Here is a 12796-nt window from a genome sequence, read left to right as displayed (position 1 = left end):
CTATCTGGATACTTCTTTTAACGCCCGTTTCACGTCCTATGAGAATGAATTTAGGATAAAAGGTGTTTCTGGGGGCTTCGCGTGATTGAACTCACCTTTACTACTAGTGTAGAGCAGCGCGGCCTGGAAGCAGACCTGCTGCAGGTCGGCCAGCGACTCCTCGATGGCGAGCTGCATGCCGAAGCCGGCGTCCGGCGACACGTTGGGCAGCGACAGCAGGTCCGTCGAGCGCACGAAGAAGTTGCCGTGGAACGTGTGGATGGAGATACCCCTGGAGACAGCCAAGGTATAAATCAGGTGTTCCATCATTTTAATTTTAAATACCACTGGAAAAAATATAACCTAAGGAATATCGCTATCGAGGGCATTTTGACAGTCTTATTTTCATTTGTATAGTTGAGTACGAAAAAATCGCATATGTTTAAGTATCATAACTGCTTTTAGAATCCAAATTCAGCATAATTTTGTATTCATCCGAAAACCTATAAATTACTAGCGCGATAACAAACAATATTAGGTCTAGAATTTTGTCACGACGCTTGTTATGATTAAACCCTGTCATCTGCCCAATACAACTTTCATATTAGCAGTAGTAGCACAATCAGACAGATTGAGCAGTAGATCTTTCGCCAACCAAACTGTGATTTTAGTATGAGGGATGGAAGATCTTGGGTGTACAGTAAGAGTACCTGGTACACCGCACGCGCATGACGGCCTCGAAGCCGATCTTCCTCGTGAGGTATCTGGTGAGCATGCGCTCCAGCGTGGCGGCCTGCCACGCGCGGCTCGCCTTGAACAGCGGGATGTGGTACACCGTGCCGCCGCTGAACTTGCTCATGCCACCTGCGGATCAAAACAAGTACTGGATGTAGAATAGACAAAATATTTCAACATACTTATGTCTTACATATTTACTTATGTCTGATACAAATATGGCCATTGATAGCGTGTAATTTGATATCTGCAATCTTTAAATCACTGAAAATGTTACTCACTTAATGTCGCCAAATCGCTGTATTGCGAGCTGAGTAGGAACAGATCTACCGCCACTTGCGCTCCGCTGCAGTCTAGCGCAATTCGTTTGTAAAAGTCTGTAGCTGGTTTTAAATGCGCCACGTCTTTCGATGACCGCGCGTTGGGATCTTCCCTGAAAAAAAAAGCATAAAACAATTCATTTTACCCGAGGCAATTTATTTGTCCCGAGCGAAGCGAGAGCAAATTTAGATCAAAAATAAAATAATTTTTATGCTAAAATTATATATACAGTTCTATATAATGAAAGAAATAATAAACATTTAACAGAAACGTTTTTGCAACGACACGTATGTTTTATATTTCTAATAATTAAAACAAACAATGCTTGCAAAGAAATAGTTGCGATACAAGAATAAAATTAATTACTTAGTTATTTAAAAGCAGAAATATCTCTTAAGAGTTAAGTTGTTTGGTATTAACCCACATCTGTAAGATAATATTGTGTGCAGCATACCTTGATTCTAACCGTCCGGGTCCGATGGTCGGTAAGCAGGTCTGGAACACTGTAATGCGACCTCCTGTCGGCGCCTGTAACATAACATATGTTATAGATCACTGACGGTGCACTAACAACAGTTTCTGGTAAAGAGTTCCACACATTTACTACACGATTTGGCAAAAAATGTTTCCTAGGGTTGTTGGGTTTATTGAGCATAAAAACAACAAAGCAGATATTGACACGTACACACCGGATGCCGCTCAGTATAAGCCGTGTCTGTTAGACGCGGCACCAGCAACAGAATAGCAACAGAACATATGTAAGAAAGGGAGAGAGACAGAGAGAGAGAGATAGAGAGAGAGAGAGAGAGGTAACAAATATTTATTTTTGACTATGTCCGCTTATAGTTTTAAAATTGTTGTTGTTGTTGTTTTAAATCAATATACGTCCGCTTAGTTATAAAACTTGTTGGGTTACGAGTAAATACTTTTTAAGGTTGTATTTAAAAGAGCTAACGGATTGGCAATTTCTGATTAGTGGCGGTAAATTATTCCAACACTTCGTTGCAGCATATCGGAAGCTGCCACGGAAAGCGGACGTACTGTGTCGCGTGCCGTTAAGTCTGAGGGCACCACGTACGTGACCCTTTGAAAACTTAAGTTTTTCAAATAAATAGGACGGCCATTTATCGTAAATGACTCCAAAAAGCAATGATGGAAAGTGCAAAGTACGTCTAGCTGCCATGTTTAACAGATTATTACGTTTTAAAAATGGTGTGATGTGAGACCGGCTAGGAACAGAAAAGGAAAAACGGGCACAAGCATTTTGAATGCGTTGAATTACTACCGAGGTACGCGCCAGCTTACACCCCCCAAAGATGTCATCAGCGTTACTCAATTTGGAATAAGAGTCACAAAGGTTTATGCTCTAATCGACGTTTATAAAATCACGGACGCGATATAATACTTTAAGCCTATAAAAAAACAGTGTCGTTTTTAAAGAAATGAATGCTCGTGTAAATTTTTGGGATTAGGAATAGAGAAAATTGGGGAAGATTTTCTCCTAAATAAATAAAAGTCATTAAAAAAAAAGCTGACGTACCATGAGCTTGTACCCGGCCTGCAGCGCGGCGCCGAGCGCGCAGGGCCCCGCGGCGCCGGCGCTGCGCCGCGCGCCCAGCACTGCCAGCAGCTCCTTCACCAGATCCTTCCGCTCGCCCAGGTTCACCAGCAGCGACTCGGGGGACGGCAGGAATATGTCTGGGAAATAAACAGGTACTGTACCGAGGCTGAACTCATTTTATATTGAAGCCTCGTTTTCCCTCGATGCGATATCGAGTCAGCAAAGAGGATCAAAATACGAACATCATTTTTAAATCGAAAGGTCTTTTTTACCTGATAAATATTATTAAAGGTGAACGAAATCAAGAATAAAACAAAAAACATCAATAAACCCGTAGTAGCATAATGTCTGTTATTTTTACATGGTGATCTAAATCCACAGACTAGACTACATGATGACGACTTCTAGCTCTCTCACCGTCAATATCCAGCACAGTCATCTCCTTAGGCCTCGTGAGCCCCTCGCTCATGAGGTAGAAGTGGACGTGTGAGTCGTAGCAGATGAAGCCCACCTGCGTGCGAGCGTCACCGGGTAGCTGGTCTAGGTTGTTCTTCAGGGTCTCGCATACTACCTGTAATGGTAAAACAAACAAATTGAGGGGAAATTAATGTCTGCGATTGACCCTTAGCTCATTTACCTATCCATGCGACAGGCAAATGAAGATCACTTCCATTGCGAGGAAAATTAATACAAATATTATAGCTAGGTTATTATATCGTACAAAAATTCACAGCTGAACTAACCCTGACCTCGACAAATCGCTCGCGAAGTTCTCGTAGGAAATCGTGCACTATTCCCGATGACTGTTTGGCGGGTTGGATCTGTCCGACGCAATTTTCATGCTACTTAGAATAGGCTACGCTACTTCCACAAGTGTCCACTAAAAACTTACTTGCAAGTACCCGGAGTCCATGGCGATCTGCGAGATGTCGAACAGGAAGAGGTAGACGGCGGGCTGCGGCGGGCGCAGCATGTACTCGCCGGGCGCGATGAATTCGATGGTGGCCGACTTGATCTCGGGCCGCCGCGTCGGGTCGCCGTACGATTTGCTCACAGGGTCGTATTGGAATTCTTCCGGTACTGAAACACACAAACAATAAGGTTACATATCTGTTTAAAAGAACGCTTTAAGGAGTTTTAGCTTTATCATTGATCGACTACGAGAGAAACAATTGATAAAATCTAAATTGTACTACGAAATGCATCTTTACGTTCGCCAACCTTTCGCAAATGTTTCGCGCAAAGCGCGCAAACGGAGCGTCTAATTATTTGCATAAGAAGTACAAGTGGCACATTAAGTTTGCAGTCAAACAATAAGAAACATTCGTTAGGTGCAAGTCAAAAAACAGAGAATTCATCGATAATATGGTATTCTCACAGTCGTTCACCCGGTAGCACAGATTGCACTTCCATCGCTTGGCGTCCACGAAGTACACGAACGGGTTGATGTACGTCCGACACGCGCGGCACCGCACTATCGTAGAGCATTGTATCACCGGCAGGTGCTGGAATATAGACAATATTTTTTTATGTAATTTCAATATCCTAGTTTTTATTTTATTTATGAAAAAAGTAAATCTCTTTTACAAGCAATAACTCTTTGATAATATGACAGAGAAAGTCATTTGAAGGCTGATGGTGTAACGTTGTGGTTAGTATGTTTGCCGTTAGCTTAGCAAAGTTTTTTTTTAATAGCCTATATTGTATCCTACTGCTGGGCAAAGGCCTCCCCTTTCTTCCGCCACTCATCACAATACAATATACAATTAGTATTATTTAAATTACACTTTAACAGATGGATAAGCCCATCATGAACTGAATGTTTACTCGAATTTCTACGATATTTTCAATATCAATGTGCGCAGTCGAAGCGATCGTAGCGCGCGCTGTGACAAACATGGGAACGTTCCAACAGCCAACTGTCAAAAACGAATTGTCAGAAGTCATACGTCATGGATGACGTTCATGCGTTAGGCTGCGCCACCGCCGTGCACATAGCCAATAATGACACACAAGTGAAGGTTAGAGTCAAGGCGACTGTCGAATAAAGTAGGTATTGGGGTCACAGCGGGCGTGAACGGAATACCTACAATAATAGTGAAAGTGTGACGAGGCACTTGCACGCAGTTCGCGTAATAATCTAGCAAAATTTAGTGAATGTATATTGCAAATATTTGAGTGACAACTGTAAATAAATATGAATTTGAAAGCACTGTAGCAGAAGAAACTGTTTGGTTAGGCCTCTTTTTCATTGATTAATACCTACACTCGCATATCAGATTATATTTATTTATTTATTTTATATAAGGTCTAATGAAATATCACAGAAAAAAAATGATGTATCGAGCAGACATTAAAATGATTTTCAGTAAGATCATAGAGAAATAAGACGTAATAGAGTGCTCACTTCATACATCAGTTTTGGTACCAAAATGCTTATTATATACGCAGTCGACATCTAGCATCGAGTAGCGTACTTTCAGTACTGCTACTCGACAATAGATATCGCGGCAAACAAAAAGTCTAATGCTGTTTAAAATTGTAATGTTGTTGAGCATTAGACTTTATGCATGTACTCTATTACTTCTTAACACAAGCCTTATTGAGCTTACTGTGGGACTTATTCAATTTGTGTAATAACGTCCTATAATATTTATTTATTTCTCTATGGTAAGATTAACGTCTTCATACAATGTCAACAAAAGTTTTAAAAACAGTAAAATACAAAACAGTAACGTTAACTGTTTGAACATTTCTAAGTATTGAAAAAACGATAAAAATAAACTATAAGTCACTACATTTTAGCTACTCAAAACAGTAAAATGTACCCTTTTCGGAACAGTAAAATTTACTGTTTCGTTCGATAGGCTCATATGGAATTGTTTAAAGCATTAAACGTTAATGCAATTTCAATTGTATTAGATAATTTTTTTTTCTCCGTGATCCCTCGATGATAATTTACACACATTTTTATAAAACTTTGCAATGATCCATTATGAATAATATGAATATACACGAACAGTGAGTTATCACTGTTGTTGAAAGTCATTCCAAATAAGCAAATACCTATACGAAATGACAATGATAGGCTTATCGACATAAGAGACTACTTTTTTATTAACTACCACATTACATTGTTATACATCACAAAGTGCCCGATATACACTTACTTATAGAGTTAGTCATGCTTACTTCTGCGATATTTTTAATGCTCGAAAAAACTAATTGCAGCTATATAATATCCTTAGTAATATATCAAAAGCGAAGTAACTGTGTCTGTCCGGCTGTGTTTGTCTGTCTATATGATCTTCACGCTTAAACCACTGAACTGATTTAGATAAAATTTGGTATGGTGATAACTTGAGGCCCGAGGAAGGACATAAAGATGGACATAAAGTGCTTTATCAATCATGATCCTCATCCCATGTAGACGAAGTCGCGGTCAGATGCTAGTTTTGTTAGCCGCAGAGTTAGTTGACCCCCTGCAAACAAATTGCATGGGGATCACTTATCACTGCAGTTTACTGCACATGTAACTTACATTGAGATCCTTGAATGGATGGATTAGTATTCCTAGGGGCAAGCGCGACTTCTGCAGCAGACTGTTCGTCTCGGGTATACGGTTGATCGTACACCGGAAGATCCTGAAACCGACAATACGAGATGTTAAACTTTATCCTTTCTACGCTGTTAGTTGGGTAAGAGACATTTTAAATCCTCGAGTCCAGAGGTTAAAAACTTCCCAAAACTTAAACCATATATTGAATGTAACGTTGTTCGTAATAATACATTACGATACAAGTGCGAAAAATAGGAAATTCAAAACGAGTGGCGATAAATTAAAACACGACAACGTTTTACAGTACATATGGCCTTTAAATGTTTGACACAGTAACGTAATATGCTAATTTGCGCACTAGTGCGGTAAAGTAGCACCATATGTACTGTAAAATATAATTGTGTCCTATCCTTTTATTGTACCACACAAAGAGCGCGTGCAATAGTGCATGCTCGTAAACAATCATATAATTAAAGGCACAATCGTGATAAAGCGTCACCTTATCGATTATACTATTCAACACAATGTAAGTACCTAAGCGTTATTTAACTAAATCAAAACGGAATACCACTTACACACGGTGTTTTTATTGAATTCCGTTAACTTCGGCGTATGGCCAAGTACATTTAAGGAAACCAAACGGCATAGTTAACTTTCAAAAATGTGTGTTATTTTTAATACAAAATAATTAAGTGACGTATACATATAGCGTTGTTGTAATACAAACATTATATTTATCTCAAGCAATCCATTGAAAACTATGACATTTCAATGTCATCTCAAATTTCATTGATAGTCCGAGATAGTACTTGCGTTTAGTATCAAATGGATTAACTCTTACTAAACACTAATCAATATGTAAACAGACCCTAAGGCAAGTGTACCAGCTCGTAAGGGCCTTATCGGATAAAGTTAAACTATTGATTATAGTCAAAATTGAGTTCATTAGAATACCAGTGTCTTTGAGAAATCAACTTAATTTAAGCTCACAAATGCACACTTGAAATTAACGGAGTTAAAAAAAAACACTGCGTAGAGAATTGCAAATGGATGTCTAAAGTAAATAATTATCATCAAACGTGGCTATTTTATTTAGTTCTTTAACTACTGCCTTGTTTTACTCCCTATTAAAAAAGCGATCTGCTACTTTTCACATTCATTATTTACTATTTATTTCATTCCCATTCATACCTCAATATTTACATTACTACTGGTAGTGACTGGATAAGTCAGCTACAACTTTAGCAACTTCGTCAGATCTCATCAAATTGTAATAAAAAAAAAAACTTATTTCGTATGTTTATAAACACAAGGAAGCTTCACAAAACGTCTTTGTGTCCAGTCATAATCGTAACCATAATCAATTAAAGTCATTGTCCGATGACGCATGCATCGAAGACTCAAAGTCCAAATATAGCCCGTATTTACAACATTTATAACATGCCAGTCTCCAGTTGCATATTTAAAACAAACGTACAAATGGCATTACATGCTTATCGTCAAGTGCGTTGTGTATTTTATTCTTGATAGGGCGAAGGAAATCCTGCGACAGTAGCCCGCCAATAACCGTGTTAGCGTCTCTGTTTATAATATCAAAGTTTCATGACAAGTAGGGCGTGAGGATTCTAACAATGCTTAGAGCATAAAGGACGAGTGGAAAAACACAGACGAAAGAGTGATCCTTTATTTCTAAGCGTTGCGTTAAAGTTTGGAGACGTTTCTGCCTAATACCGTCGCCCACGCTGTTAACTATCCATCGGTGGACCCTATTATAAAAGGCATAAGGTCCACCGATGGGCAGTTAAGTGTTGCTGTTTGTATTTTGTATTAAATCAATTTAGGCCTCTAACAACTCGATAATTGCGCACTTTTTCATAGGCGACGAAAAGTGATGTATTGAGTATGGGCCCAACTACAACATTTATTCTCTAAAATGAACTTGATAAGTCTCTGGACTTTTATAGTGCCACCTGCAGTTTGCTACTATTAATTATTGTGACAAAAACGTCTTAGTCTAATTAGTTATTGTTTTTGTTTGTTTTGTATAACTTGCGATGCTCACTGATTTACTTTTGATTTAGTATATATTCTCATTAAGTGAAATGTAAAATTTCTTTTGAGAAAAATAAAGTTCTTTAAACATAACATTTCGGAAGCTTTTCATATTTTTGTATGAGAATTGAAATTTACCATTTCCATAAAAAAGTACCTATCCATTGGTTTGCTGTGATTTTTCCCTTTGGAAACTTTCCCCAATTTGCTGGCCAAACCAATTCAAGAATACGGCTAAAAGACAAACAGTACATAATGCCTTGCTACTCTACTCGTACGTTTTCCTCGTAATCAAACAACCAGGAAAGTGTCAACAGACACCTATTAGCGTTTGTACACATCCATTACAAGTTAACTGCGAGATGACTGCGGTAACGTCGGGCTGTATTAATTGTATTGTTTTCTGTATTGAATGTATACCCTCCTCCCGCTCTATGGGTGCGAAACATGGCCTGTCAAACAAGACAACCAATAGACTCCAGGTGTTTGTAAACAAGTGTTTGCGGCGAATCGTACAAGTGAACGGGCCACGGACCAACCGACCAAAACCCTTTAGCTAAGGACATACTTCTGCGGAAATGGCGGTGGCTAGGACATGTTTTACGAAGGCTAAACAACCACCGAACAAGGGCTGAGGGCTGACATGCAAATTCCCGGAAAAAGGGGTAAAGGTCGCCCACGTGGAGGAGGCCGCGCTGCGCTGGACCGTGAACAACGGAAATCCCTTCTGAGAACCTGATGAGGGATAAAGGATACCATCATGATACCATCGTAACGAACAAATTGGATGAAGCAATTTCAATTTGTTTTGTTTCAATGGTGAATTGAAAGATCATTGGGTGTTCTTATTTGTTCAAGAAAGTAATATTGTACGAGTACTGTATGGCTGACGCTTTCCAATCTCTAAGTTATAAGTTATGACACTTATGACTTGTGTAACTGCAAGGCAAAATTTTAAGACGTAACTCGAAGAACTTTGACCTTCCGTCTGATATATCGTTATCATAGATTACAAAGCATACATAGTTTATCTTTACAAATCTCATATGATAACACGCTACTATTGTCTGTATGGCAGAAGACTAGCGATGTATGGATTTTTAAGCACCTGGGTAAATTAAACACAATGTGTTATGGAAAATATGAGCATGATGCAATTTTTAACAATGTTTAAGACTGCCTCATTCAAACATCTTTAACGTAATATCTACACTTTATTTATTTAATTTATACCTGTTTTTGTAGGTACACTAAACGTCACAGAGATGTAATACACTTTTGTGCCTTACTCCTTTCTAATAAGGCGAAAAATTTAAACATATCTTCGACATCGACCGTACCTACAATCACAAAAAATTAATTGGAGGCAATTATGATAGACAGATATATATCATCTATTATGTAATGCTCCGGCTATTAGTGAAGCCAACTTCAGCATATTCCTGACGTTTGTCCCGGCTTTTTGCGACAGCTCATGCGAGCCTGGGGACCACTTGGCAACTAACCCCCTTATTCATAAACGTGTACTGAAGTTACGATGCCGCTAATCATCGTTTGTCCCTTTCCGACGTATTGGTATGATGGAAAGGGACAAACGATGATTAGCGGCATCGTAACTTTAGTACACGTTTATGAATAAGGGGGTAAATGTTTAGCGTCTACCTGCTACCAAATGAATAATGTGGTAGTCCATAGTCGCTAAACAGGCGCCACTATCATGCAAATAGCCAATAAAATAACTGTCAGAATTTTGAATAAATCACGTTGCATCAAACATGTGACAATATTAAAGGCCTATAATTTTGCATTGTTTGTTAATTTGTAGGTTTGTCTGTCCACTTAATTGGAATGCTCTACAGCCCAAACGAACATCCCAAAGGGTCGGAATACTCTGAATGTGTAAAATGGAACTAAATTTGTCTTAGTTGTAAGAGCTGAACCTTTAACTAAGGAGTAGGAAGATACTCTTTCGGAAACCAGAAAAAAATATAACATGTAAGTACAACTCAATGGAATGAAAACAAAGCCATTTAAATTACGTTACTTTTAAAACAACATTTCGGAAGCAGATCATGGTCATTTAACGACCGCCATCAAGAGTTGAAAATTGACCAAACAATTAGCAGCCACTTAAAACGAGGGCACGTCAGTTGAAGATGTGGTTGAGTTATCTCCAGTTATATGTCAAATTTTAATCTATATGTGACTATGTTCAGTAACGTGTTATCAGTATCATTACACTCGTGTAAGATGAATAGAGAAAAAAGATACATTTCAGTTATTGGCATAAAAGTTAAAATTTTATTAAACTCTTTCAGAGATTTAAATACTGCTACAGTCCTTCTAACATTTAAAAACTCAAAAGAAGTTACAACATGGATGCAAAGTTTTCAACACATTTTTACCTATAAAGCTACATGACAATCAAGATTAAGTTTGTGTGTTCCCAACGACAGTTCATGCAATAACAGTTTAAACATTAGGTAAAAGTTGATTCTCCAAAGCTGGTAGCACAAATAAATCGAATGTGAAATAAAAATAAAATCTGGCATTCCATGCCTGATGGGTCCTTATGCTCCTTGTGCACCCTACTCTGATGGAATACCACAAGTAAATATTAAGCCCTCACATATTGGTTTTACTTTGTCAATTTAATGTGCTAGCTTTGTTGAATTAATTTATTAGGCCAGCAAAAATAATAAAGAAAACTTACTCAGGACTGCAGTTAGATGACTCCGCAAATTGGTGGCCGAGACGTATCTCTGGTGGTTCGTCTGCATACTCAGGCAATATATTTGTACACTGCAGCAAATCTATCATCTGGTGACCCCAGAGCTGGTCAAAGCCTTGCTTTGTGACACTCAACTGACCCATCTGCTGAGTTATACCCTGGGTATTATACTGCTGAGCATTGTATTGCGGTTGAGGATACTGTCTGTTCATAACAGGTTGAGCCGTACTAGGTTGCGCAGGCATCATTGGTTGATTGTTAAAGTTGCTCTGGGGCATTTGTGGATATCTGTTCTGCATGTTGCCCTTAGGTGGCCCTGGTGGGACTCCTGACGTGCTTTGAGGTACAGGCATAGGTGGCATTCCAGCTGGCATGTTTGGTCCTGATTGTATTGGCCCGGAAGGCATGCTGGGTCTTATTTGCATGTTTGGTCCTGTAGGTGTGTTATGAGGCCCAGGTTGAATATTTGGAGGTCCCAGAGGCCCAGATTGCATGTTTGGAGGCCCAGGAGGCATGGTAGGGGGCCCCGGTTGCATATTGTAAGGACCAGGAGGCATGCTAGTTGGTCCAGACTGCATGTTTAAAGGTCCTGGCGGTCCAGGTGGCATTTTAGGCACAGCAGACTGTTGCTGTAAACTTGTAGGTGGTAAGCTTTGGAGACTGGTAGGAGGTAAGCTTTGGGGTCCAGGAGGAGCTTGCATTGGTGGTAGATTAGGAGCTGTGAATGAACCTGGAGGAAAAGAACCAGGTGGTCTTGCAAGTTGTGTTGGGCCTGAAGGTCCATTTAAATTTGGGCCTGGGAACATCTGCTTTGGTGGCATGCCTGGTCCAAGAGAACCACTAACAGGTGGATAAACGGACCCACCAGTAGATGGTGGGCCACTTGGTGGACGACCCATTGGTGGCACCATATTAGGCACAGATGTAGGTGGACCTTGTGGGTGTCTTCCTGGTTGGCTTGATGGTCCATTTACTCCTAAAGGCACATTTGATGGAGCTGCTGTGGGTGCAATTGTGATTGGAGCACTTGTTGGTGGACCACTCAAGGGGGGACTAGATATTAATGGGCTGCTTCTCATCTGCCCTGGTTGTGGAGGCCCAGAAAATGGTATGTTAGCTTGACTGGTTGGCCCTTGGGGTCCCGGTGGTAGTGGAGAGCCCGTTCCTTTTGGAATTTGTGGTCCAATTGTAGGTCTGTAGGCACTATTAACATTAGGCGGTAACACTGCTTGTGGTGCACTTGAAAACACTGGGTACTGGCTTGATGGCTGTAGATTGGGACCATTCATGACAGGTTGGAACTGACTAGATGCAATGAGTGGAGGTGCATTGTCATTTATCTGTCGTTGTTGAGGTGGAATGTTAGGAGGGTATGGATTAGGAGGATTTGCATTAGACACTATTTGTGGGCTGGCTGACGAGAGAGGAACATGCTGAGAATTCTGGTATCCAGTTGGAGTCACAGGTTTTAATGGTGGTCTTATTGGAGACGAGCCTAAACTAGTTTGCACAGGTGGCATCATTCCTGAATTGTTGAAGGCAGGTGAACTGCTTCCACTTTGATTGAAATGATTCACATTTGGAGCTTGTCCGGCGAAGGTATTCTGGGGCATTGACGTTGGCAGGTGTTGAGGAGTGTTTGAGTTTGTGTCCTGTTTTTGTCCATAGCCGGGAGGCAGCTGGCTGATAGGAGGGTTCTGATTGAACAGCTGTGGCTGTGGCCCCATGTTGGCGTTCGTTGGCGGAACCCCGGGCAAGTTGCTATACGGGTTTGGTGGTAAATTGGACATCGTTCCTCAATCTAGAAAATTTAAGGCAATATTATGACACAGTCATTGAACTTAACTGCTCATGCGTT

The 12796-nt window shown here is 40.1% G+C and overlaps 1 protein-coding gene across 1 annotated transcript in view; it reads right to left on the bottom strand.

Annotated features, from left to right (window-relative positions):
* The window catches only part of LOC133519684 (protein transport protein Sec24A), a 28497-nt gene that overhangs the window by 15376 nt on the left and 325 nt on the right, over positions 1-12796 (bottom strand). The window contains exons 2-11 of the mRNA XM_061853737.1: positions 10921-12739; positions 6138-6240; positions 3975-4101; positions 3489-3676; positions 3014-3167; positions 2576-2733; positions 1490-1563; positions 996-1147; positions 690-843; positions 96-271 (exon numbers count right to left, since the gene is read on the bottom strand). Coding sequence (XP_061709721.1) covers positions 96-271; positions 690-843; positions 996-1147; positions 1490-1563; positions 2576-2733; positions 3014-3167; positions 3489-3676; positions 3975-4101; positions 6138-6240; positions 10921-12728 — 3094 coding nt within the window. The 5' untranslated portion in view covers positions 12729-12739. The remainder of the gene's footprint in view (positions 1-95; positions 272-689; positions 844-995; positions 1148-1489; positions 1564-2575; positions 2734-3013; positions 3168-3488; positions 3677-3974; positions 4102-6137; positions 6241-10920; positions 12740-12796) is intronic.

The sequence above is a fragment of the Cydia pomonella genome, chromosome 7 (genome assembly GCF_033807575.1).
Source record: "Cydia pomonella isolate Wapato2018A chromosome 7, ilCydPomo1, whole genome shotgun sequence".
NCBI lineage: Eukaryota > Metazoa > Arthropoda > Insecta > Lepidoptera > Tortricidae > Cydia > Cydia pomonella.
Note: the sequence above shows the minus strand (reverse complement) of the source record. Positions and strands in the feature narration are given on the sequence as shown.